This window comes from Tenrec ecaudatus, chromosome 1, assembly GCF_050624435.1.
Source record: "Tenrec ecaudatus isolate mTenEca1 chromosome 1, mTenEca1.hap1, whole genome shotgun sequence".
Taxonomy (NCBI): domain Eukaryota; kingdom Metazoa; phylum Chordata; class Mammalia; order Afrosoricida; family Tenrecidae; genus Tenrec; species Tenrec ecaudatus.
The window spans coordinates 45,799,620-45,822,169 of record NC_134530.1 but is presented as its reverse complement, the minus strand read 5'-3'; the positions used below and the strand labels follow the sequence as shown (position 1 = coordinate 45,822,169).

General features: G+C 58.7%; 1 protein-coding gene across 1 annotated transcript in view; it reads right to left on the bottom strand.

Annotated features, from left to right (window-relative positions):
- EPHA8 (EPH receptor A8) overlaps positions 1-19,413 on the bottom strand; it is a 28,336-nt gene extending 8,923 nt beyond the window's left edge. Inside the window, exons 1-4 of the mRNA XM_075538448.1 lie at positions 19,320-19,413; positions 14,375-14,439; positions 10,876-11,539; positions 669-824 (exon numbers count right to left, since the gene is read on the bottom strand). Of these exons, the coding sequence (XP_075394563.1) occupies positions 669-824; positions 10,876-11,539; positions 14,375-14,439; positions 19,320-19,413 (979 nt within the window). The remainder of the gene's footprint in view (positions 1-668; positions 825-10,875; positions 11,540-14,374; positions 14,440-19,319) is intronic.
- Between the last annotated feature and the right edge of the window lie 3,137 nt (positions 19,414-22,550).

Below are 22,550 nucleotides of genomic sequence, written 5' to 3'. Positions count from 1 at the left end.
ATCGGGAAATCTGGGACTCAAAGACTCTCGGGACCTTGAGGGAAAGGACGCTCAGACGCTGAGGGTACAAATGGGAGACACGCACTCAGACTCAGGCACACCAGCACCACTGTCAGGAGCAGGTGCAGGCGACAGCTGCAGGCGACCCAGACACAGACACACACACACACACACACACACACACACACACACACAGCCATTCGCCTGTGATCCTACAGGCAGGCACCTGTTCCAGCACCCACGCTTACATGTGCTCCCTTGGTCTGCAGCCCTGACGTATGCATCAGGGATGACAATGACTTGGGAAGGGGTGTCTCCTGACCTCCCCCACCCAGCACTAGTGCAAGCCACAGCCGAGTTCAGAGATGACCAGAACTGCCCACTGTATCCAGCTCTTGTCTGTCCTCAGGAGCAGAGGGGGTGGCAGGAGGGGTGTGTGTAGTGTAGGAAAGATATGGCAGGTGATATATGACAAGAGGCTCGGTGCCCAGAGAGGTCAAGGCAACTGTTGAAAGGTCAGAGTCACCCCACCCCCACCCCAACATGCTGGCCCAGCCTCACCCAGAGAATTGGCTCCCAGCCATGAGGTCCAGGTTTGGGGCCCTGTTCTGGTGTGGGCCTGGTCTGGTTCTGGTCTGGTAGGGGCTCCTGGACCTGGCGGTACTCACGAGTGCAGGCAGAGGACGGAGGGTCCAGGGCTGCGCGGTAGTAGCTGAGGTCACAGCGGCAGGCCTGGGCGGCAGGGGCTGCAGAGTGGCTGTGGGGGGGACAGCGGGCGCACAGCTGGTCCCCAGGAGCTGACTTGTAGAAGCCAAGCTCACAGGCTGCGGAGGAGAAGGCATCTGGAGGTGAGCCAGGCCACTGGGCGGGCCTGGCAACAGCTCCCATGGACCCAGGGCTTCATGGGAGGGCAGGCCTTCAGCATCACTCTGACCTGCTTACCCCTCCTTTGAGGCACAGAGAGGGCCTGTGACTTTCACAGAGTTGCACAACAAGTCAAGGTAGCACAGGGGTGGGGAGACCCTGGGCACCCGAATCCAGCCATGTATCTGCACATGGAGAAAGTGTCCCTCCAAGTTTCCCAGAATTCCTTAACCCTCTCCACCTTGGACAGGTAGGAGGAGAGCTGAGAACCCCAGGAATGTGTAGTGGGCAGGACATGAGAGGTAGGTGACAGAAGAGCACCAATTGCAGGGAGACCTGCAGTTGGCAGTTGGGGGTGTCCTGTGTCCTGGACCACCTGTGTCACAACATAGATTCCTTGCCCCCTGAGTTAGGGCTGAGATCTAGGACCCTGTGTTTTACAAGCTCCCCTCCCAGATCCAGCTGGCCGCCAGTTACTGTATCTGGACTGCTTTGTCTCATGCCTGGCCCTCCTCCTCACACCTCTGCCACCACCAAACCAAAACCAAACTCGCTCCCATGGAGTTGGTGCTAGTGACTCACAGCGACCCTGTGGGACAGGACAGAACTGCTCCTGTGGGTTTCCCAGGATGTCACTCTTTATAGAAGTAGAAAGCCCCGTCTCTCTCCAGAGAACCCCATGGTGGTTTCGAACTGTCAACCTTGCAGATCACAGCCCAATGTGTAGTCACTCAACTCCAGAGGGGTCACCTGCCTCCAACCCCATCCCGTCCAGTCCCAGCCCGCAGCGCGGCCAGCCATTCATCCAGCCAGTGTGTATGACACCGTCTGTGTGCCGGGCACTGTTCAAGGCCCTGGTGGCTGGGTCTCCAGGAAGAGCTGGTGTTTAGAGGAGACCACGGTGAAGCCTGTGATGGCTTCTACGAGGGAGATCAGCGGATGATGTGGCCAAGGCTGGGAGGTGGGAGGGCCACTTTCAGGGGGACAGTTGAGCTGAGGCAGGTGGAGGGCAGACACACTCCAGGCAATGTACTCTGGATGCTCCCCAGGGAGCAAAGCCTGGCCTTCAGAGCCCTCCCTGCAAGACACAAGCCCTGTGCCACCTCACACCCCACCCTCAAGCCAAGCTGCACTGGCCAGTCTGCCCACCTCCCCAGCTGCGTCTGCCTTTGTGCACCCACCCTGGGCCTCTTCCACAGGGTGCCTGTTAGGGTTTGCCTGCCTGTCAGGCTCCTCCTTCACAATCCATTTCCACTATCTTTCCCAGGAAGCTTTTTCTGGACATGTCTACACGTACACATGTATGCACACACACACACACAGCAGTGACCCCCATGCCCAGTACCCGCTCCCTATAGTCCTGCCCTGTTCATCCTCTGTAATACCATGGTTGGGCTCATGGGTCTGTGCCTGCCTCTGTGCGAGAAAGGCAGACCTTTGGGGGCAGGTTTCTGAATAAGGGCTGCAACGATCAAGCTCACTGCCATCCCAGAGCCAATGCCAACCCCTCCCCAAACTCCAAACTTGCCACCTCACTGCCATCGAGTCGATTCCAACTCATAGAAACCCTATGGCTTTCCAAGACTGAAATGCTGTATAGGAGTAGAAAGCCTTGTCTCTCTCCCAGTGAGCAGCTGGTGGGTTTGAACCACCAGCCTTGCAGTTAGCAGGCCCATGCTTGACCAACAGTGCCCCAGGGTTCGATCCACTGCTGTGATTAGTAACCTTTAAGTGGGCAGCCCCACGCACAGCTGGGTGGGCCTGATGTGACCCAGAGGGCTTTCCCTGGCTGGACTTCAGAAGCAGGCCTTTCTTCTTTGTCTATTCCAGTCTGGAAGTTCGTCTGAAATCCGCCCAGTACCAAAACACGGGCGCCTCCTCGCCGGGCGGAGGCAGCTGCACAGGTAGTGGGCTCATGGGGACGGAACCCAGATGTCCTCACGGAAGCTCGGAATTCCACCCTGTGCAACCACTGCCACCAATGAAGGACAAAGCGGCCTTCATTCAAACCCACCCCCCAACCCCCCAGTGCCCAGGGTCTGCCGGGTAGCTCTGCCGGTGTGGGTGGGGCTTCCAGCCGAGCTGGCGGCATCGTGGGTCCCTGGTGGGGTGAGAAGTCCGGGGGGCCCAGGTGGTCCAGATGCAGGCTGGGCAGCCTGCTGGACCCCCGGCAAGCCCCAGGCTGGAAGCTCGACTGGGAAGACCGCAGCTCACAGAACAAGGAGCAGGTGCTCTTTGGTGACACTGTACTGCCATCGTAAAAGACAAAAAAAACAGGTTCATTTGGGAAATCCTTCAACTTGAAAGACGGCCTGAAATCAGGCGAAATGGCTGTGGGCGGAGGCAGAAGGTGTCTAGAGGTTGGGGAGTTAGGGAGCAAGTGTCCCAGTTTTGAGGTGTCTCCTCCCATCTCCGGGAACCCCCAGAGGGACCCAGGCCTGACTGGGGGCTGGGCCTAGGGCTGGGAGCTCAGAGTCATAGGGACTCTGTGGACATGCTATGACCTTGTCCCCTCCCCCAGCTTCCAGAAGCCTTCCAGGAGACCCAGCCTAAGACCCGCCCTTGTTCCTGGGCACAGAGGAGCGGAAGCCGTCACAGGAGGTGTCATTGGGAGACGTTTCCACATTGTCAGCAAATATTTGTTGACTCTGCTGTTGAGCTGAATGACAGTAATCCCCGCTGTAATTACAGGAGCCGTGACGCTGCCATCTCCAGGGCTGCCCCTCATCGCTTCCTTCAAGCGACATTGACTGTGCCCCTAGTGTGCCCAGGTGGGGGCGACCCAAGCTAGAGAACTGCTGGTCTTGTTCTCAGGGCCCTGTCAGAGCAGTAAGGGAGGGGGCCAGGGAGGGGCGGTGGCAGACGCCATTCTGCAAGTGTCTGTACACAAAGCCCACCTCAACGTGGTCAGTGATGGGCGGACCTAGGAGAGCAGGCAGCCCGGCCCCACTCTCCTCAGCTGAGTGGCTCCGCTCACAGCCATTTCTCCTGGGCAGCCTGCTGGGCCTCAGTCTCCTCGCCTGCGGAATGGGGATCCCATTAGCACCAGGGCTCCCAGGAGGTGATGGGGCTGATGCCGTTTGCTGGAGGTGACCCCGTGTGTGGCAGGGGGGGCTGTGACCCATGGGGCTGGTAATGGCCAACTGCCAGGTCCTCCCGCGGAGGCACTGCTGACATCTCAGCTGACTGCGCTATCCAGCCGCACCCTGGGCCAGCCCTGGCTGTTGCCCACTCTGTGTCGTCAGCAGCCCACGTCCACTTGGCAGGAAAGGAGGCTCTCGCCCCAGGCCCCACAGCCCAGCCAGGATGCCAGCCTAGGTCGGGAGCCCAGAGCTTCCTGTGACCGCGCCGTGCTGCCTCTCTCCCGTCAGCGTTCTCACATGCTCGGCTAATACCCAGATGGCTGTACCGTGTCAAGGCCAGATTAATCCGCACAATGAAAATAAAATAATCTTTAATAAGAATACTAATCACCAGGCCTCGGGGAGCCCGGAGACCTGGAGGCTGGGCCGGGAATGAATGGCGGAGACAGATGGAAGCGCTCTAGGCCGGGACCCGGCCCTGCCCATTGACCCAGGGCGCTTCCGGAGTCAGCATGCACCCAAAGAGTCGGGCAGTGAGCCAGGGAGGGGGCTCCGGGCCCTGCTGAGGGCACCTTGCCCAGGCCGCCTGTCAGGGCAGCAGCTGCCGGCAGCCCTGGCCCCCTCTCTCCTCCCCCCAGCGAAGAGCTTGCGATTTGACAAATAAGGTGCCGCCGGTGGACGGGCAAAGGAAATTAATTCTAAATCAGATTTTAAACACAGGCAGGAAGGCGAAAGAGCTCCCCCTCCGAAATGAGCCTCTGATATTTATAGAAAGATGATTAGGGCCGTGGAGGGTGATTTATATTCTGCGTCCAGGTGACGAGGAGGACAGACATAGGACCCAGACCCCTGGCTGCTGCTCCACTGGGCGATGCTGCAGGGGGCCCTTCGCAGTTCTGGAGTAGGGCTGGGGGAGGGGGGGCAGGGCACCCAGGTGGGGAGCCGGGTTCACTGGGTCAGAGCTGGCGAGTTGTGGGAGATGAACCACCCCTAGCTCTGTGTCCCCAGGCAAGTCACTCCAGTTTTCCGGGGCTCCCTTTTCCTGCCAGGAAGCTGATGGCACAGATCATGAAGCCCTTGACCACCAGCTGAAGGACTAACTCTCTGAGTCCTCTCCCACACCCCTCCCCCTGCCACAGGCACCGGGAAGACAGGCCTGGCAATCTGCTTCTGAGAAGTCTCCACCTTGAAACCCCCATGGGGCAGCTCCACCTTCCCACCTAGGGTAGCCCGAGTAGAAATCGATGGTACGGCCAACTGACACGGGTCTGGACTCGGACGTCCTTCCTCAGCCTCCAAGCGCAGCCTCAGCAGGGCCCCTGGAGAGCCTAGGGCCTAGGGAGGCTTCTTCAGCTTAAGACCAAGCTTCAAGTCGAGACCAGTGAGACTGGACACTGGAGGATGGGTCCCAGGCTCCACCTTCTCCCATCACTAGAGGGGAAGGGGCTCAGGGCTGGCAAGCAGACCCCCTTGAGGGAACTGCAGAACAGCCCAGGCACCTCGAGGACTCCAGGAGGTGTCCATAAGACCCCCCACCCCTGAAGGCTGCCCAGAGTACAGGGCAGTGCAGCTATGAGAGGACCCCTTCAAGGTGCCTGGGAACACCCCCCCCCCCACTCTATCCCTTGCTTCTGCCTGGCCCTCACTCTCCCCACCCACCCCCAGCTACAGGGACAGACCAGTCATGAAGGAGCAGAGCCTGCAGGAGGCAGGGTTGGGCCTGCAGGACGGGCTCTGGGCCAAGGGCTCCCGCTTTCCAGCGGAGGTTCCGAGGACCCCGTCCGCAGAAGCCTGTGACCTGGTGGAGAGGAGCCTATCTCCTCGAGCGACGCTAAGCTGGTGCCCCGTTCCCAGACCTCATTGCCTGCCGTGCACTAGGAATTAGTATTTTTCATAAAACCTGTAATTATCTCACAACTGACATAATTATGTGGTATTGTGATTTAAATGTTAAATCCAAAATACGCTGCAATTTCCTAACCCTGCGCTGCCATGCCTTATTTTTTTTGAATGTGCCCAACAGTGCCAGGAACCAGGAGTAGCCTTGGTCTCCCTCGCAGCCTCTTGGGAGATCCCTGGCTCAGCCTGCCTGGGTGTGCTGTGCAGAACTGGGTGAGACACACACCCTGTCGGAGCTCCGCTTTGCCCCTCTGCAAACCAAGGAGGCTGGAGCAGCCGCTGGGACCTCAGCCCTGAGTCGAGAGAGCGGGGCTTCTCGCTCCCTACGAGGGTGTCTTCTGTGCACCCGTTGGGGCTGGTCTTGAGTGCCCGTGTGTGCCCAGCATGTGCGGTGCAGGTGTAAAGGTTTGAACACCATCCTGGGAAGAAGAGGTCTGGGCTCTGCAGAGAGCGAGCGCTGTGGAAGGAGGAACCACTCGGGGCGTTTGGAGTCAGATCCCTACTCGTCTACTCTCTCATCTGTAACACGAGAGATGATAGACCATAAACTGGGAATACAATACTTAGTGTTAAAGAATCTATCATTTTATAAATATATATCATATATATTTATATATACAGAGAGAGAGAGAGACTCATAGTGAATTGCCCCTGTGGGTTTGTAAGACTGTCACTCTTTACAGGAGTAGAAAGCTTCATATTTCTCCGGAGGAGCAGCTAGCAGTTTCAAACGACTGACCTTGCAATTAGCAGCCCAAAGCATAACCACTGCACCGTCAGGGTTCTCTCTCTGTGTGTATATATGTATACTTAAACACCATGTGCGGCAGGTGTAAAATATAAAACTCAAAGCTAAACTGCCATCGAATGGATGCCGGCTCATGGCGACCCTATGCAACAGGGTAGAACTGCCCCTGTGGGTTTCTGAGACCGTTACTTTTTCTAGGAGTAGAAAGCCTTCTCTTTCTCTCCAGGAGTAGCTGGTGGTTTTGAACTGTTGATGTTGCAGTTAGCAGCCCATGCCTAACACATGTCTATGTGTATATGTATATATATATACATATATGGATATACATGTCTATGTATATATGTATGCATATGTATAGATATGTGTAGACACACACATCTTAGTGATGTAGGTTGAAGATGCTGAAGCCATCCTAACTCCAGGTACCTGTGAAAGTGGCTGTTCTCAGTTCCTGTGAGTGACACTGTGGGGGGTGGTGTCTTATAAACAAGGAGGACACGCATACACAGATGTACCCGCAAAGCAAGGGACACCATCAGAAGCTGGGAGCATGCATGGGGAAGCCTCTTTCTGGTCCCAGAAGGAACCACCAGCACTGACACCGACACCCTGACCGGGATGTTCAGCCTCCGCAATTGTGGTTCTTTATCACCCAGTCTGGGGACACTAACACACCTCAGGGGGCTGTCTTGACGAAGAGGAACAGCTCCACTCCGAGGGAGCTCTGAGAGGGCAAGACCTCCTAGTCCAGGGCCTAGCAGATGCCAAGCCCAATGAGCCTTTGCATGGCACCTGGTCAACACCCAGAAAATGCCACCAAGGTACTCTAAGGGAATGAGGGGGTGCTGGAACCTGGTTCTCACGGGGAGAGTAGCCAGCGGTAGGCCAGGCCTGGGTGAAAGCTCTGGCTTAGGCTCGGAGTGAGACAGCCCTGCTTCAGGGACTAGCCAGACCTTGCGCCACACCTTGCCTCCCCATCTGTGAAATGGAGGGAACGTTGTAGCTGCTGGTTACAGTGACCACGCAGAGGGGTGCTGAGAAGCCGGGCCTTCCTCCGGGGAAGCACCAGGAGAGACCGAGGGGCCAAGCAAAGCAGGCTGCAGAAGACGAGTGAATCCAGAACAACCAGGGTTCTAAGAGAGGTGGAGACCCATAGCAGTTGGGGTGTAAGGAAAGATTTCATACAGAAACCAGAGAGCCTGGGGAGTGGGGGGTGGGGGCTGGGAAGGGGCGTGGGACAAAACTGATGACCTTGGGTCTGGGGAATCTTTGGGCTAGACAGCTCCTAACCTGGACTGAACTGGATTCTGTAAGAAGCGTTGCTGTGGAGTCCATGTGGACTGGCACCTGGCAACCCCACGTGTGGCACACTGGAACTGCACCATCATGTTTCCAATCTTATAACAGGGGATCCCCAGCCTTTTCTTCCGCACTGCCCGATGGATTCAAATTGCTACTGTTGCAGTTAGCAGCCAAGTACAAGCCATTCTTCCCATCGCCATTGCATTGCCCTTGTCAGCCCTGAGGGGGCGCTGGTCCTGCAAGCTGGGACAGAGGGATGGGTCCTCATAGTTGCAGGGTCTGTGTGTCAGCAGTGAAAGGCTACGGTATTCCCAGTGGCTGTCGGGGTCCCTGTCACAGTTTTCCCTGAGTGTCTGGAGACAGGTCACAGGCTTCTGATCCCTATGTGGAAGATTCCCCTCCCCTGCACCCCATCACCGCAGGGAGCCAATGATCCCACTGGTCAGTCTTCCCTGTGCCGGGGTGGGGAGTGGCAGGGAGGCGGACACATGTGCAGCCCCTGGGGAGGTCAGAGAAGGGCAGGAAAGCCAGGCTGATCCCACTGACAGCAGGGACACCAGCTGTCGGTCTGCACTCCTTCTCCTGACGGTTCCTGCTCTCTCGGGACTGCCCCATGGAGAGGCCACGTGCTTACATGCATATACAGGCACACAGACAAACACACCGGCATGTTCATGTATACACTGTGCGTATGCAGGCACATATACACATGCACACAGCCTGGGGTCTGTGCTCACTCAAGCACAGGCATGTGCCCTGTTGTCACCTAGGCACCCCAGCAGGATATCTCAGCTATTTCATGTGGTAGCCCAGTACTCCCAGCTGTCCCCCTTCCCAGGAACCATGTCCTCTCCCACAGTATCAGGGTGAGTCCCCCTGATGTGGTCCCAGTGCCCCAGTGACAAACCCTCCAAGCTACACGGTGCTCTCTGGTGACCCTGCCTGCAGACCACCACCACCACCACCTCCACCACCACCTCCACCACTACCACCACCTCCACCACCACCACCTCCACCACCATCACTACCACCACCACTACCACCACCCCCACCACCTCCACCACCACCTCCACCACTACCACCACCTTCACCACCACCACTACCACCACCCCCACCACCTCCACCACCACCTCCACCACTACCACCACCTTCACCTCCACCACTACCACCACTTTCACCACCACCACCACCTCCACCTCCACCACAACCACCACCACCACCACCACCACCACCACCTCCACCACCACCACCTCCACCACCACCACCTCCACCACCTCCACCACCTCCACCACCACGACCACCACCACCTCCACCTCCACCACCACCACCACCTCCACCTCCACCACCACCACCACCTCCACCACCACCACCACCACCACCACCACCACCACCACCACCTCCACCACCACCACCTCCACCACCATGACCACCACCACCTCCACCACCACCACCACCACCACCACCTCCACCACCACCACCTCCACCACCACGACCACCACCACCTCCACCACCACCACCACCTCCACCACCACCTCCACCACCATCACCACCACCACCACCACCACCACCTCCACCACCATCACCACCTCCACCACCACCACTACCTCCACCACCACCACCACCTCCACCACCACCTCCACCACCACCTCCACCACCATCACCACCACCACCACCTCCACCACCACCTCCACCACCATCACCACCTCCACCACCACCACTACCTCCACCACCACCACCACCACCACCACCACCACCACACCACCGCCACCACCACCACCACCTCCACCACCTCCACCACCACCACCACCGCCACCACACCACCACCACCACCACCACCACCACCACCACCTCCACCACCACCACCTCCACCACCACCACCACCACCACCTCCACCACCACCACCACCACCACCACCACCACACCACCACCACCACCTCCACCACCTCCACCTCCACCACTACCACCTCCACCTCCACCGACTCCTGAATCCAAACCACAGCTCTGCCACTTCCTGAAGGGGTGGCCTTGTACATCTGCTTGACCTCTCTGTGCCTCACCTTCCTCCTCTATCAAAATAAAACCCAAAGCAATACGGGAAAATACGTGTTTCTGTCATAGGACCCGCCACTCGTCTGCCGGGGTCCTACTGTGATGCTCATGCAAGCTGCAGCCCAGAGCTCAAGTGACACTTTGCACTGGACAAATCTGCTGAGACCTCTCTGAAGCGTCAAAGAGCAAAGAAGTCACTTTGAGAACTAAGGTGAGCCTGAGCCAAGCCCTGGTGTTTCCAACCACCTCCTCTGCATGGGAAGGTTGATGCTGAGTCAGGACGGCTGGAGAAGGTCCCCTGCATCTGCACTGTGGGGCTGGGTGAGAACATCTCCAGTGCTCTGGGCGTCCAGAAAACCAACATGTCTGTCTTGGAAGACACACAGCCAGCGTGCTCCCTAGCTTAAGGATGGCGAGGCTTCGTCTCATATACTTAGACATGTTGTCAAGAGAGACCAGCCCCTACAGAAGGACATCAAGCGTGGCAGAAGGTCAGCAAGAAAGAGGAAGCCCAGCAAGGAGACAGACTGACACGGTGGCTGCAGCAATGGGATCAAATGTAGCCGTGACACGGTAGATGGCCCAGGGCTGGGCAGTTCTCTGGTCCACAAGGTCGCTGGCAGTCAGAACTGATTTGGGGACCCCTAACAGCATGCCACCAGGTGGTTACCGGGCTTCAATGGGCTGATCCTTGGAAAGTGCTTAGCTCGGTGCCTGGTATAGTTGGCTGGTAGGTTGCTCCCTAGTCCAGTACCTTCCATCCCACTGGGGTCCTTGGCAGGATCCTCCACAGTGCCCACGGAGCTGGCTCCCTGGCTGGAACCTGTTGCCCACCTGCCTAGCACACACGGTCTGTGCGCCGCGCCCCCCCCCCCCCCCACCGCAGTCCCTGTGCCCGCCCCGCTGGCCCCCTCAGTCTGGCGTACTCACCCACACAGGCGTCTCGGCGCTCCTCGTAGCCGGCGCTGCACACACACTTGCCAATGGGCACCAGCCACTCGCCCTCAGCGCTGCAGTACATCTTGGGCGTGTCCCGCTCCTCGGAGTGCCGCACGCACTGGCCCCGAACCTCCACCAGCGAGGACGAGTCCGCCCCGGTCACGGCCTCCGAGAAGGCCGCCAGGTTGCGCACCATGGCCGGGCACTTCTTGTAGTAAATGCGAAGGGAGAGGATGGCGAGACAGGCGCCGATGTCCTGGAAGGCCAGGTAGAAGCCGCGCTTGCTGAGGGGACCCACGCCGCGCACCTCGGTGTTGAGCTTGAGGCGCCGCACGCCCAGGTCCGCGCCAGTGAAGCTCTCGTCAGCGGCGATGGTGTCGATTTTGAGGAACTGGCTCTCCTGCGTGCTGGCGCCCAGGTCGCGGTCCGACTCCAGGTAGTGCAGGTTGAAGGTCTCCTTGCAGGTGCCCAGCACGCCCGGCATGCTGTTACAGTCCCGCAGGGTGAACTTGATCTCCGCATAGACACGCCGGGCGCCGTCCCGGGGCACCCAGCTGGTGCGCAGCCAGTTGTTCTGATTGGGGCTCATCACGTTGCATACCTGGTAGGTGTGGATGGGCCGGAAGGACTCGTCCACCTCGTTGATGGAGTCCCACTGCAGGCAGAGAGGACACGCTGGTGGACAGCGTCAGCACCCCTCACATTAGCCAGGTGCCCTTGGACATGCAGGGAACAAAGCCTAGAATGTTCTCTGCCAGCACCTCCAGGTGTGGCTCACGGAGTCCCCTTGTCCTCTGGGGAGTGGACTCTTAAGGGCTTTGGGGGCAGCAGGAGGGGATAGGCAGAGGTTTATTTCCCTTGATTTGCTTCATCTAATAGGCATCTGACTTCAGTTTCTGGAGGAGTGCTCCGGGACCCCAGGGGGTCAAGCTCACACCAGATGCACTAGTGTGAGGACCACGGGCAGCTCAGGCCTCTCCGTGCCTTGCCCCAGCCCTTCTGCCTGACCTCCTCGGGGTCAGCCGGCCAGTCTCCACTCTCCAAGCCCACCTCTGTAAAACGGGGCTCCAAGAGGCCTGAGAGGATGCAGTGTGAACACACCTGCAGAGGGGCTCACTACTGTCACAGGGTGGATCCGCCCCGAGCCGCCAGAGCCTCCTCGGCCCAGCAGCACCAGCCTCCAGGGGCCTGGGAAAGAAGTCCTGCTCTACAGAGGGCGCCAGGACATCCCGGTTCCTGCCCCAAGGATCTCCATCCTGTGCAGCCTGGGGCTCTGGGCAGCACTGCATTACACTGGGGTTAAAGTCATTGTCACAATTAATGGAGCACCAAAGAGCCGCCCAGCTGCTCCCTGTCTGATTGCTGCCAGGGCCCCAGATAAACTAATCAGCTCATCTGCACCCGCTCCAGTCGCCCCGCCAACACTAGTGCCTTTGCCCAGCCCCAGAATGGCTGCAGACAGGGGTAAGGTGGGCAGGGGGCATGCCCCACCAGAGCTGGTGCCACTGCTACCCCAGGAAACAGACCCAGCACCCCCCTCCATACACCACAGCCCCCTCTTCACTGCCCCCTCTTTGTTGAGCAGGACGTGCCCCCCTTCAGCACCCCAGGCCTCACATTGGTTAAATGGGGTGGCAAATGTCTCTCTTTCCAGGCAGACACTGGAATGAACTGTCCCCTCACCTAGAGTAGCACCTGGTGGCCATCAGGTGGACCCTCAAGGTGCCCTCAGGGTTTTCGCTGGCTGGTTAATTCAGTTCTTCAGGCCTTCCCTCTGAGGCATCCCTGGGAAGACTGGAACCTCCAACCTTTTGGTCAGCACAGCGCCATTAACTGAGTACCACCCAGGGCTGTGCTAAACCAACACACAGCCATCCTGCAGCACCAGGAAGAACAGTCTCAGCGGGTTTCCCTGGCTGTCATCTTGACGGGAGCACACGGCCCCGAGAGGAGCGGCTGGTGGACTTGAACGCTGACCTTGTGGTGAGCAGTCCCTCATTTAGCCACTGCACCCCGAGGGCTCCTGCCAGACAGCACTGGTGGGCGTCCATTCACCCGAGGAGGCAGAGCACGGTGTGGTGTGTGTGTGTGTGTGTGTGTGTGTGTGTAACCTACAAGTATGTGTGGGTTCTGTGCCAGACCACCTGTCCTCGAAGCAGTTGCTCCAGCTCCCAGAGCTGCCATTCCTCATCAGGAAACTGGGGGGCCCTTTTCACCCCTTGGTGACACCCACATGGAGCATCTGCTGTCACCCCCAGGGCATAGGTTAAGGCCAGGTAGCTGATTTGCCCAGGTCACCATGGTTCCAAGAAGCAGAGCACCGTCATCTAGAGCCAGCATCCTTGCCCTGTCCGCTGTGCCACCTACTGGAGGCAGCCCCGAGTAGACCTTGGAAGGAACACAGCCCCGACTTTGAGTGGTGGACAGACCTCAAGGACTGAGCTCCTCCAGCCAGTCAGCCTGGCTGGCTGCCTACAGCCGCCCAGAGGAAAACCCACCCCCAGGAAGAAAGGCTCACAGTGATGGTGGTCATTATCACGGATCATCATTTTCTGCTGTTAGTGCCACGGGGGTTGAAAATCCCATGAGAGAACTTATGTGTACACAATGCGCTCATGTCCAGAGTGTGTGAGCGTGTGAGTGACTGAGTGTGGGTAAGTGGGAGTGGGAGTGGGTGTGGAAGAGTGTGTGTGGGTGTGCGCTTCCAAACACACATGTGGGAGGAAATTCACGCGAGAGCACCGGCAGAGTGGACTCGATGCTGTTAGCTGCAGTCTGTCCCGTCCTACCGGGTGGGGACCGGGTGCCACAGAGGAGAACTGCCCTGGTATTTTCTTGGCTGTGGTCTTAGCAGAAACACGTGGCCAGGCCTCTCTTCTGCTGGATCTCGGTGGTACCTGCCCACCTAAGGGCCTTCGTCACCGATGACAGTAATAGGAGCTTATATTCCTGGAAGACACCCAGGCCAGGCACTGTGCCGTGACCAGGTTTCCTCTCACCTTGCCCTCACAGCAGCCCGGCACGGCCATCGCAACTCAGAGGCGAGGGGACATGGAGACCCAGAACCACTGGGTCTTTGACAGCAGTCTGGGAAACCTCCCAGGCTTGTGGGTGGACTTTAATGCTTGGCACCCTGGGGTCTGCATGAAAGAAGGGAGGAGCAGGCCAGGCAGCCTTGTTACTGCTGGACACCCAGGGGCATCTCCTGTCAGTATCTGAGCACAGTGACATGAGGCTGGCAGGAAGGAAGGACAAATGGAAGCTCCAGGGGTCCAGGCAGCTCCTGGGGAAGGAGGGGCAAGCATGAAGGAGAACTCAGGGGGCAAGGCCAGGCTGGGACCCCTCCTGCCATATCCCAGAGAGCCTGGACTCAGCCAGGGTCCAGAAACAAGGATCCCTGAATCTGGAGTCCCCTGGCTCTGCAGCCCCGGGACCTAGGGTACAAGGCTCTCTCCCAGAGGGAAGATGCTACCCAGGGCCCATCACTCACCCCGTGAGCCGGATACGTGAGCCAGCCCCAGTCCCCGTAGATGGTGGACGTGTCCAGCAAGTTCACTTCAAAAGAGGAAATGAGAAAAAGTTAGATCCAGAGGCCCCTCTCCCACTCTGACCATGGGATACACTGACCCCCTGGGGGTCCCCAAGGCAGGGCTCCTCTGCCGGGGTGCCCAGCACCTGCCTACTCTCCTTCAGGGTCAAGCTCAAGCTCAAGCTTTTCCATGACTCACTCCTCCACTGACGTCTGGTCAGCTTCCAAACACAGCCCGCTTCAAGCAGCTGGTGGTACAGAGCTGTGCTTCAGGGATAGGCTCCTGATTCCAGCAGGGCAAGACTCTCTATCCCCCAGGGGCCTCAGCGCCCTCCTCTGGACGACAAGGTTGTCCAGGTTGTTGTAAGGGACAGCCTGACCCTGGTTTCCCTTAATGTGATGAGCTGGCTGGTGAGTGTGTCTACACTGGGAAGTCAGGTCTCCTCGAGCCCCCAGCCTCACTCTCGGGTTCAGGATCCAATAAGCCCTCAGCACTTGAGGGGTGGCCGTCTGGAGGAGTGCATGCTGCCTTCAGGGAGCACCTCCTCCCTGCTGAGCGCTGCAGAGGGGTCCTGAGCCACCCCATCTGCAACCCTCTGGCAACCCTGAGAGGTGGCCGCTGCCAGGGCCTAGAGTTGACTGGTGAAAGGAAGGGCGGGGTCTGAAGCCCCCCAGGTACTGCTGGCATTCGGGGCACCTGCAACCACAGATAGGACCAGAATCCAAGAAGTTTGAGCCCCCCAAACAGCCACCACAGTGGGGGGTGGGGGTGGAGGAAGAGCCTGTTCTGAAAGGCAAATCTGTTTTAGAAGCACTCCTTCGGTTCTTACATCAGGCCCTCCATGGGGAATCTCAACACCGCACAGAGAGGCCACTGGGGCTGGGGGGCGGGGAGTTGGGGCGACACCCCTGGGCACCCCTGCTACCCTCACTACTTCTTAGCAGGTGACTGTGGGTAGGTGATTTTTACCTCCTCGGGCCTCCATGTTCTCATCTCTAAACAGGGCTAAGTGCTGGGTGGGGGCTGGAGTCCCTGGTGGGGCACAAAGAGTTAACAGGCTCCAGTGAGGACTGAAAGGTTGGAAGTTCAAGTCAACCCAGAGGTGGCGCAGAAGAAAGGCCTGGTGATCTACTTTTTCAAACTCAGCCATCGGAAGCTCCAAGGAGCAGTTTCACTCTGGCACTCCCGAGTCGGAGCTGACCTGGTGGCAAGGGAGCACATTGCCCAGTCCAGGGCTGGTTTCATCCCTGCAGCCTCCCATCTGTCCCAGCTCACCCCTGCAATGCACCAGGACACTGGACTGAGGGGACATCAGGGCTCCAGCACTGGCCGTGCTGAACTGCAGTGTGACCATGGGAGAGTCCCTTTACTTCTCTAGGCCTCCTTTACGTCAATAAAAGGACCTTTGGCTCCAGCTGCCCCTGCCTCTCTTTTCCTCTCTTCCCAGCCATGGCCTTCCAGCTCCCCCAGGTCACCGAGGGTTAAAGCCGGGCCTCCTGGAACTTCTCCTCACCCTGCTCTAAGATTTGCATAGTTCTGCCGCCTGCCCCTCAGAGGTAGAGACAAGAGTCCTCAGGAAAGGTTGGAGTGAGGATGCTCTTATTTGCTGATTTTCTTCATCCTCTCACTACATCCCCCGCCCCCACTGTCAGGGACCCTGGAGGCTGCTGGAGAGGGGCTGGCAGAGCCATGGAGGGGCCTCTCCACGCCTCCTGGGGGCTCCAGGGACCAGGTGGGATGAGTGGAGGGAACAAGGTCCATAGAAGGATGTCCCCCTCCCTGTGCGGGCCCCACACCAGGGGTGCAGACAGAGAGGAGCAGCCTTCTCGCTTCCTCCCTCCCTCTCAGGCGATGTGGGGAAAACTGGGTCAGGCAGCTCTCTCCTCCTGCTGGTTGGGGGAGGGGGAGGGGGCCCGCACTGCAGTCTCCCCCAGACCTGCAGGACGGAGTTTGGGGAGTGGATGGGGACAGGGGAACGACGGGCTCTCCCACCCCACCCACCCTACCTCAAGCCGGAGGGTGCCATGTCAGACGCTGCTCAGACCACCCCCGCTGCTGGGCTGCTCTGCTGACAGCCCACCACCCGGAATTCTCCCCTGGGAACCCAGAGCTCCAGAGCCAGCCTCCAGCAGACCCCTCTTCCCGGACCTAGCTCCTCCCCTGGGAAGCCCTGCCACGTCGTGCTGATCAGCCAGCCAGGGGCCTCAGATAATCCAAAGATAAGTCAAAAGTCGATTCTATTGGATTCCGGAAGGGCTATAGGATTCCAAGGCTGTTTATTCCAATTTCTTCCAGACCCTTCTCTGTTCCCCCGCCTTTGTCCCCATCTTTCTCTCTCCCATTTTCCCACCCCACTCCTCAGCAGGGGACTCAGTGTGTCCCTCCTGGAAATCCCAAGCCCAGAGGGCTTTGCTGAGAGCTGAAAAGAATTCCAGCATCAGGCCTGCGTCCCCTGGACTGGTCTGACCCTCAGGCCGCCAGGACCGTGAGACTGTGAAGTCAATTCCCTCTCTCGGGGTCAGCCTTCCCACTTGCAAGATGGGAGTTTGGCTTCCGTGACCTCTCAATGGAGGTACCCACACATCCACTGTGCCTCAGTTTCTTCATAGGCAAGCTGTCTGGCGGCATCCCCTGGGCCTCCCTCCTGGGCTGTTCTGGGGGATCTCTTGGTCTGAAAAGCACAGATAATTCCTAAGCCGTCCCTATTCGCCTGTGGAAGGCATTAGGCGAGTCTTTTTTCCCCAGCACCATCACCTTCCCCCATTCCATTTCGCTGAGAATAATACTTAAATTGATTTACATTCCCTGAGGATGCAGCACATGATGGCAAGGCTGGAGAATTCGGGGTGGCCGGGGGATGTCAGCTGGGATCTGGATGTCTCGGAGCTCGCCCCAAAGTGCTAGGATAATCCACACTGGAGAACAAGGGGGCTCCGGCCTGGCAGGGCTTCAGGGGTGTCTGCAAAAGGGCAGGCCCTCCCCTGGCTCTAGAGTGCCCTGCAGGGCCACGTGAGGGACAAGCACAGGGGCACTTGACCAAGCTAGAGCACCGTGGCCTCTGCAGGACCCCAGCTGGGAGCAGATAGGCCTTCTCTGACCCCCAACAGTCATCCAGGGATGGGCTCCTGGCTGCCCCATGTGGAATCCATGTGCCAAGTCTCCAACCCCTGGTCACCTGATGTGGGGGCGGCAGGGGGCAGGGCATGGACCCCTCTGCCCGGGACAAAGACTTCCCCGCCTATCTCTCTTCCGGAACCATGCCTGTTCTCCAACTGTTGCCACCTCTACCCCCAATAAGCCCTCTCTCATGGGCTGAGGGGGTTGCCAGCCTGGAGTGGGAAATACTGCCTGGTCTCTGGAGAAAAGTAGAAGCAGCAACTGGGCTGTACCTCCCGGCTCCCAGGCCCAATGTGGCCTCCGCAGAAACCTCGGCGGATGGGGAGTTAAAGATACCACCCTTTCCCCATCACAGACCTCTGGTGCCCCAAAGTTGTCCCCTTCCTTCCTCACCTCAGGGTGCAGTGCGTGAGGGGACCTATCTTGGTCTCTCTCCCCAACAGTCAGTCTAGGAGTCTGCACCTCATCACTCCTGGCCCCAGCCCCTGTTCAGTGCTATGTGCCTCCATGTCTCCTGCGCCTGCATTTGCATGGCAGTGCATGTGGGCTGAGGTGTCCTGCACATGCATGCATTGATATCCAGGCACGCATCTCTGTGCACGTATATGGCGTGTGTGCATGGACATGTGCACTGGCAGCATTTCTGTGCATATGACTATCTTCTATGTAGGAGTGGGGTGGGTGGGGAGAGGGTCACAGCTACATGTATAGCTGTTCACACATGTTCATCTCTACAGGGCTGCGTCCAGGTGGTAATCCACTGAGCGTGTCCATGGCTCTCTCTGGGAGCTGTATAAACTCTGGGTCTGTGTATGTGTGCTTCGGCTTGAGCACAGGAGAGGGATGCTGGCCCTGAGTTTCCTGGCGTCTAGATCTTTCCTTCCTTCATCAGGGTGAAAGCCCAGTCTGGACCCAACCCAGGGCAGCCACCTGTGTTAGCATTGGGGTATCTAAGGTGTGTCTGGATGAGTGTGGGGGTTTAAGTGTGAGACCCGGGGTTAGGGGAGCCTGGTGCATGCCCCCTGATAGCCCTGCTCCCATCTTCCAGATCTCTGGTCCCTACCCTGCCATACACCCCCTGAGAAACTGGACTGCCCCCAGCCCTGCCCTGGACAGGGCCTGCTCTTCAAGGGCCTGCCCCTCACATCTCCACATGGCTCCTCCAGGCTCTGGTCGCCTGCCCACCCACAGCTGCCTCTGGTCTGATGCCACTGCCTCCGCTTCCGTCCCTCCACCCCCTGGCCCCCAGCCCCTGCCCTTGACCCCTGCGTCAGTCACCGCTGCTCCTGTCCTGTGCCCTGCTGTCCAGTTCTTGGCCCCATCCCTCAATCCATCACTAAGCCTCTTTCTCGTCAGTCCTCTGAACCCAATCCACCCTTCCTGGTGCCTCTCTGTCCCCCATCTGTCTCCACCCCTGTCCCAACCCCTCCTCTCGTCTTCTGTCCACCACTACTGTCCCCTTGTCTCCAGTGTCCGATCCGCAGTTCTCTCTCAGTCTTGCTCTCGGTCCCAGCCCTCTGCCCCCTCCCCCAGTCCCCGTGCCTCCCTCGGTCCCTCACCGTGAAGCCCTCCCCGCCCCACCCCCACCCTCAGGCTCTACCCTGTAGCCCCTCCCTCTATCTCTTAGCCCTGGGTCTCTTCCAAAGAGGGTACCCCCGTCGCCCAAAACCCTGGGGTCCTGCACCCTTTGGAGCTAAGATCCAAGCAAAGGAAGTTGAGCCGCAGGCAGCGCGCGCCGCGCCCCCGGCCCTCGGCCACCCCCGCCCCGCCGCCGCCGCCGCCGCTCACCTTCGCCGCGCCCCGCGGACACGCAGGTGGCCGCCGCCGCCGCGGCCGTAACGACCCAGAGCGCGGGGGGCAGGCGGCCCGGGGCGGGGGCCATGGCCGGGCCCGGGCGGGCGGGGGCGCCGCGCACCCTCCGGCTCGGCCGCGGCGGCCCGCGCGTCGGCGCGCTCCCCGCTCTCCGCACACCCGGCGGCCGGGCGCACACCCCGGCGCACACGCCGGCACACAGCGCACACGCGGGCACCCGCGCCCGCCGCCGCCGCCGCCGCCGCCGCCGCCCCGGGCGGGGGCCGGCCCGTCACGGCGCCGAGCCAATCAGCACCGAGTGGGGGGGGGCGGGGGGCCCGCACCGCGGCCACCGGCCCGCGGCCGCACGACCCACCGACACCGGCCCGCGGACTCCGCCGCCGCCGCCGCCGCCGCACGTGCGCACGCTCACACTCACTCCTGCTCGCACGCCCCGCGCCCCACACGTGCACTTGGAGCCACGCGCGGGGACGGGCCCGCGACCCTGGGACCCAGCCCCTCAGGGAATTCCCCGGCGGAGAGCACATTCTGACCCCAACGCCCGCAGGCCCACGTGCCCGCGCACACGCGATGCACACTCGGAGGCACACGCTAGTTCAAAGCCAGGCTCAGACATTCAAAGGGAGCAGTACGCGCCCAGCCTGCCTCCAGGTACCAGGTGCTGCAGGAACCAGGCAATGTGGGAGGGCCTCTGAGTGAATGCAGGGCATGCAGGGCGTAGGGAAGGACCAGACTAGATTGACAGTCTTGGCTGTATGGCGTTGGGTACGTGTATTGACCTCTCTGGGCGTTCTCACTGCCCCAGGTGGTTGGGAGAATTCAGTGAGCCCAGGGGAAGCACCTAGCATGCTGCCCTTGACGATTTATGTTCCCTGCTTTCCCACCCTTGACGTCCTCCACCTCCATGTCCATCCTGGGAAGAGGGTCTCACCCTGCTAAGGCTGTGGGTGGAGGATAGGGGCGGGAGCAGGGGGCCTGGCTGCAACCTCTAAGCCCTGCGTGCACCTTGGTGGCCCGCTATCTGGGTGACCAATAGAGCTGCAGTCCCCTGTGAGTTGGACCTGAGCCTGTGTGTCCTAAGGGCAAGCCTTTGATCCTGCCTCCGAGGCTCCCTGGACACACCATCACTCAGCCCCCTCCACACTCACTTGGGGTTCCCGCAGTCACCAGGGCAAGGTGGCCGGAGGTGACATGGAGTGATGCAGGCTGAGGAAGTGCGTGCTGGGTGTTAGACCCTGCTTTAGGGACCTTATGAACTTACATTTGTTTAAGTCCAACACAGCCCTGCAGGTGAGGTGCAGCTAAGGAAACCGGTATCCACCATTGCCTGGGCCTGGATGACCACTGCTGGTTAAGTCCCGGGGAGGGTCTCGAACCCAGAGTGGCTTGACTCCACAGCCCACCTCTTTGCTCTGTAAGGAGAACAGCTCCACTTAGGAGCTCCTTCCTCACTGTCAGGAGCCCCTGACAGGTGCAGTTAAGGTGTTCAATTGAAAACGGAAAGGTCAGTCCATATCCGCCCAGAGGTGCCTCAGAAGGGAATCATGGTGATGTAGTCTCAGGAACATCAGAAAGTCAGCCATTGGGAGTCCCATGGGGCACACTTCTGCTCGGGAGCACGTGGGGTCCTCACAAGGCAGCATTGGCTGGACAGCAACTGGTTAGTTGGGTGTAACAGCTAAGAGAGAATGCTGAAAAATGCAGTCAGGGAGTCTCCTGTTAGTAGAAGCATACAAGCATAACTGGAGAATGCTCCGCGATGCTGCAAAGGGGTGAGGAGGCAGAGAGCGGGTTGGATTCCACCCAGGCTGGCAAACCCTGGTGCCCATGAGTGCTGGGCAGACAATCTGATGGAACTTGCCAGGAGAGGGTGCCCAGGCAGGCCAAGGTTTCCAGTGGAAAGGTAGTCCAATTCTCTGTGTTTCCAAGAGAAACTGTACATCTGGAATTTTTATGTGGTAGCCTCTGACCTTTCAACTTGGCAACCAATTCAGACAGTTTCATTGATTGGTGTGGGGCCAGACATTCGAGGGTGAAGAAGCTGCAGCCCCCAGGCCACCGGGATACTCTTGGAGTCTTTGCAGGTGAGAGGGTGCTTGGGGGCAGGGCTCCTGGAGCAGAGAAGGGCAGCAAAAGGCCTTGTATCGTGGCATTGCCAGTACTGCCTGTCTTGCCCTTCCCTGCTAGAACTCCCAAACCTATTGGTTGATGGGGGAAGTGGGGCTTTTCTGGGGGCTAAGGTTCTGCCTGCCCATATCAAGGTCAAACCAATCAACCGGACCCAGGTTTTACCTTTTTGCAGGTGAGGAGATTGATGAAAGTGGGTTTTCTAGACTGGAAGAATCCTCGAAGATTCAAGGATCAAGAGTGAGTGGCAGTTGTCATCAGGAGTTGTCTCTATATTTGGACTCATCTTCAGCAAAATAGGAAATGCAATTCACAAAATGTGGGGTGGGAAGGGAAGCTTGCTTTCCAGTGGCCATCCAACTCACAGGTTGTCCTCTGTGGATCTGGCGCAACAAAGGAAGGAGAGTTGGGAATAGTAGGAGGATGTGGGATGTGTGGCTACATGCCTCCATACAAGACTGACTCCTTTGGACAGAGACCAGAAGAACTGGATGGTACCCGGCTATGACTGCGTGTTTTGATCAAAGATGCTACAGAAGGATCCTGATTAAAAGAGGAGAAGTGTAGAACAGAATTTCAAATTCTTACAGAATCCAGACTTCCTGAGGTCATGAAGTTTAGATGAACACCTAGAACTATTGTCCTGTTATCATCTTTAAACATTAAATCAATAATATCCCCTGAACTCTCCTTAAAGCCAAACCATTAAACTTAGCTAGTTAAAAAAAGGTCTGTCTTGAACATTACACTTTTACAAGATCCCACTGTACGGGATCGAACTGACAACAGCTGCTTGAATGATTAGATGGGAACCTCAGAGCAGTGAGTTTTTGGTCATGAGGGAGGAGAACCGCCGGAAAAGATGGGGTTAGTTATACAACCCCAAGCTTGCCATCAGTGTCAGGAAGCGGTGCATGGAGGAACTGCTGTACTGAGGGACGCTTCACTGTGTACAGGCTCCCCCACAAGGACAGAGGACACGAAATCACACACATGCAGGCCCTGGCGGTGCTGTGAGGTAACGCCTGAGGTGGCTAACCACCACCCACTCTGCAAGAGAAAGATGTAGACTGAGCCTCA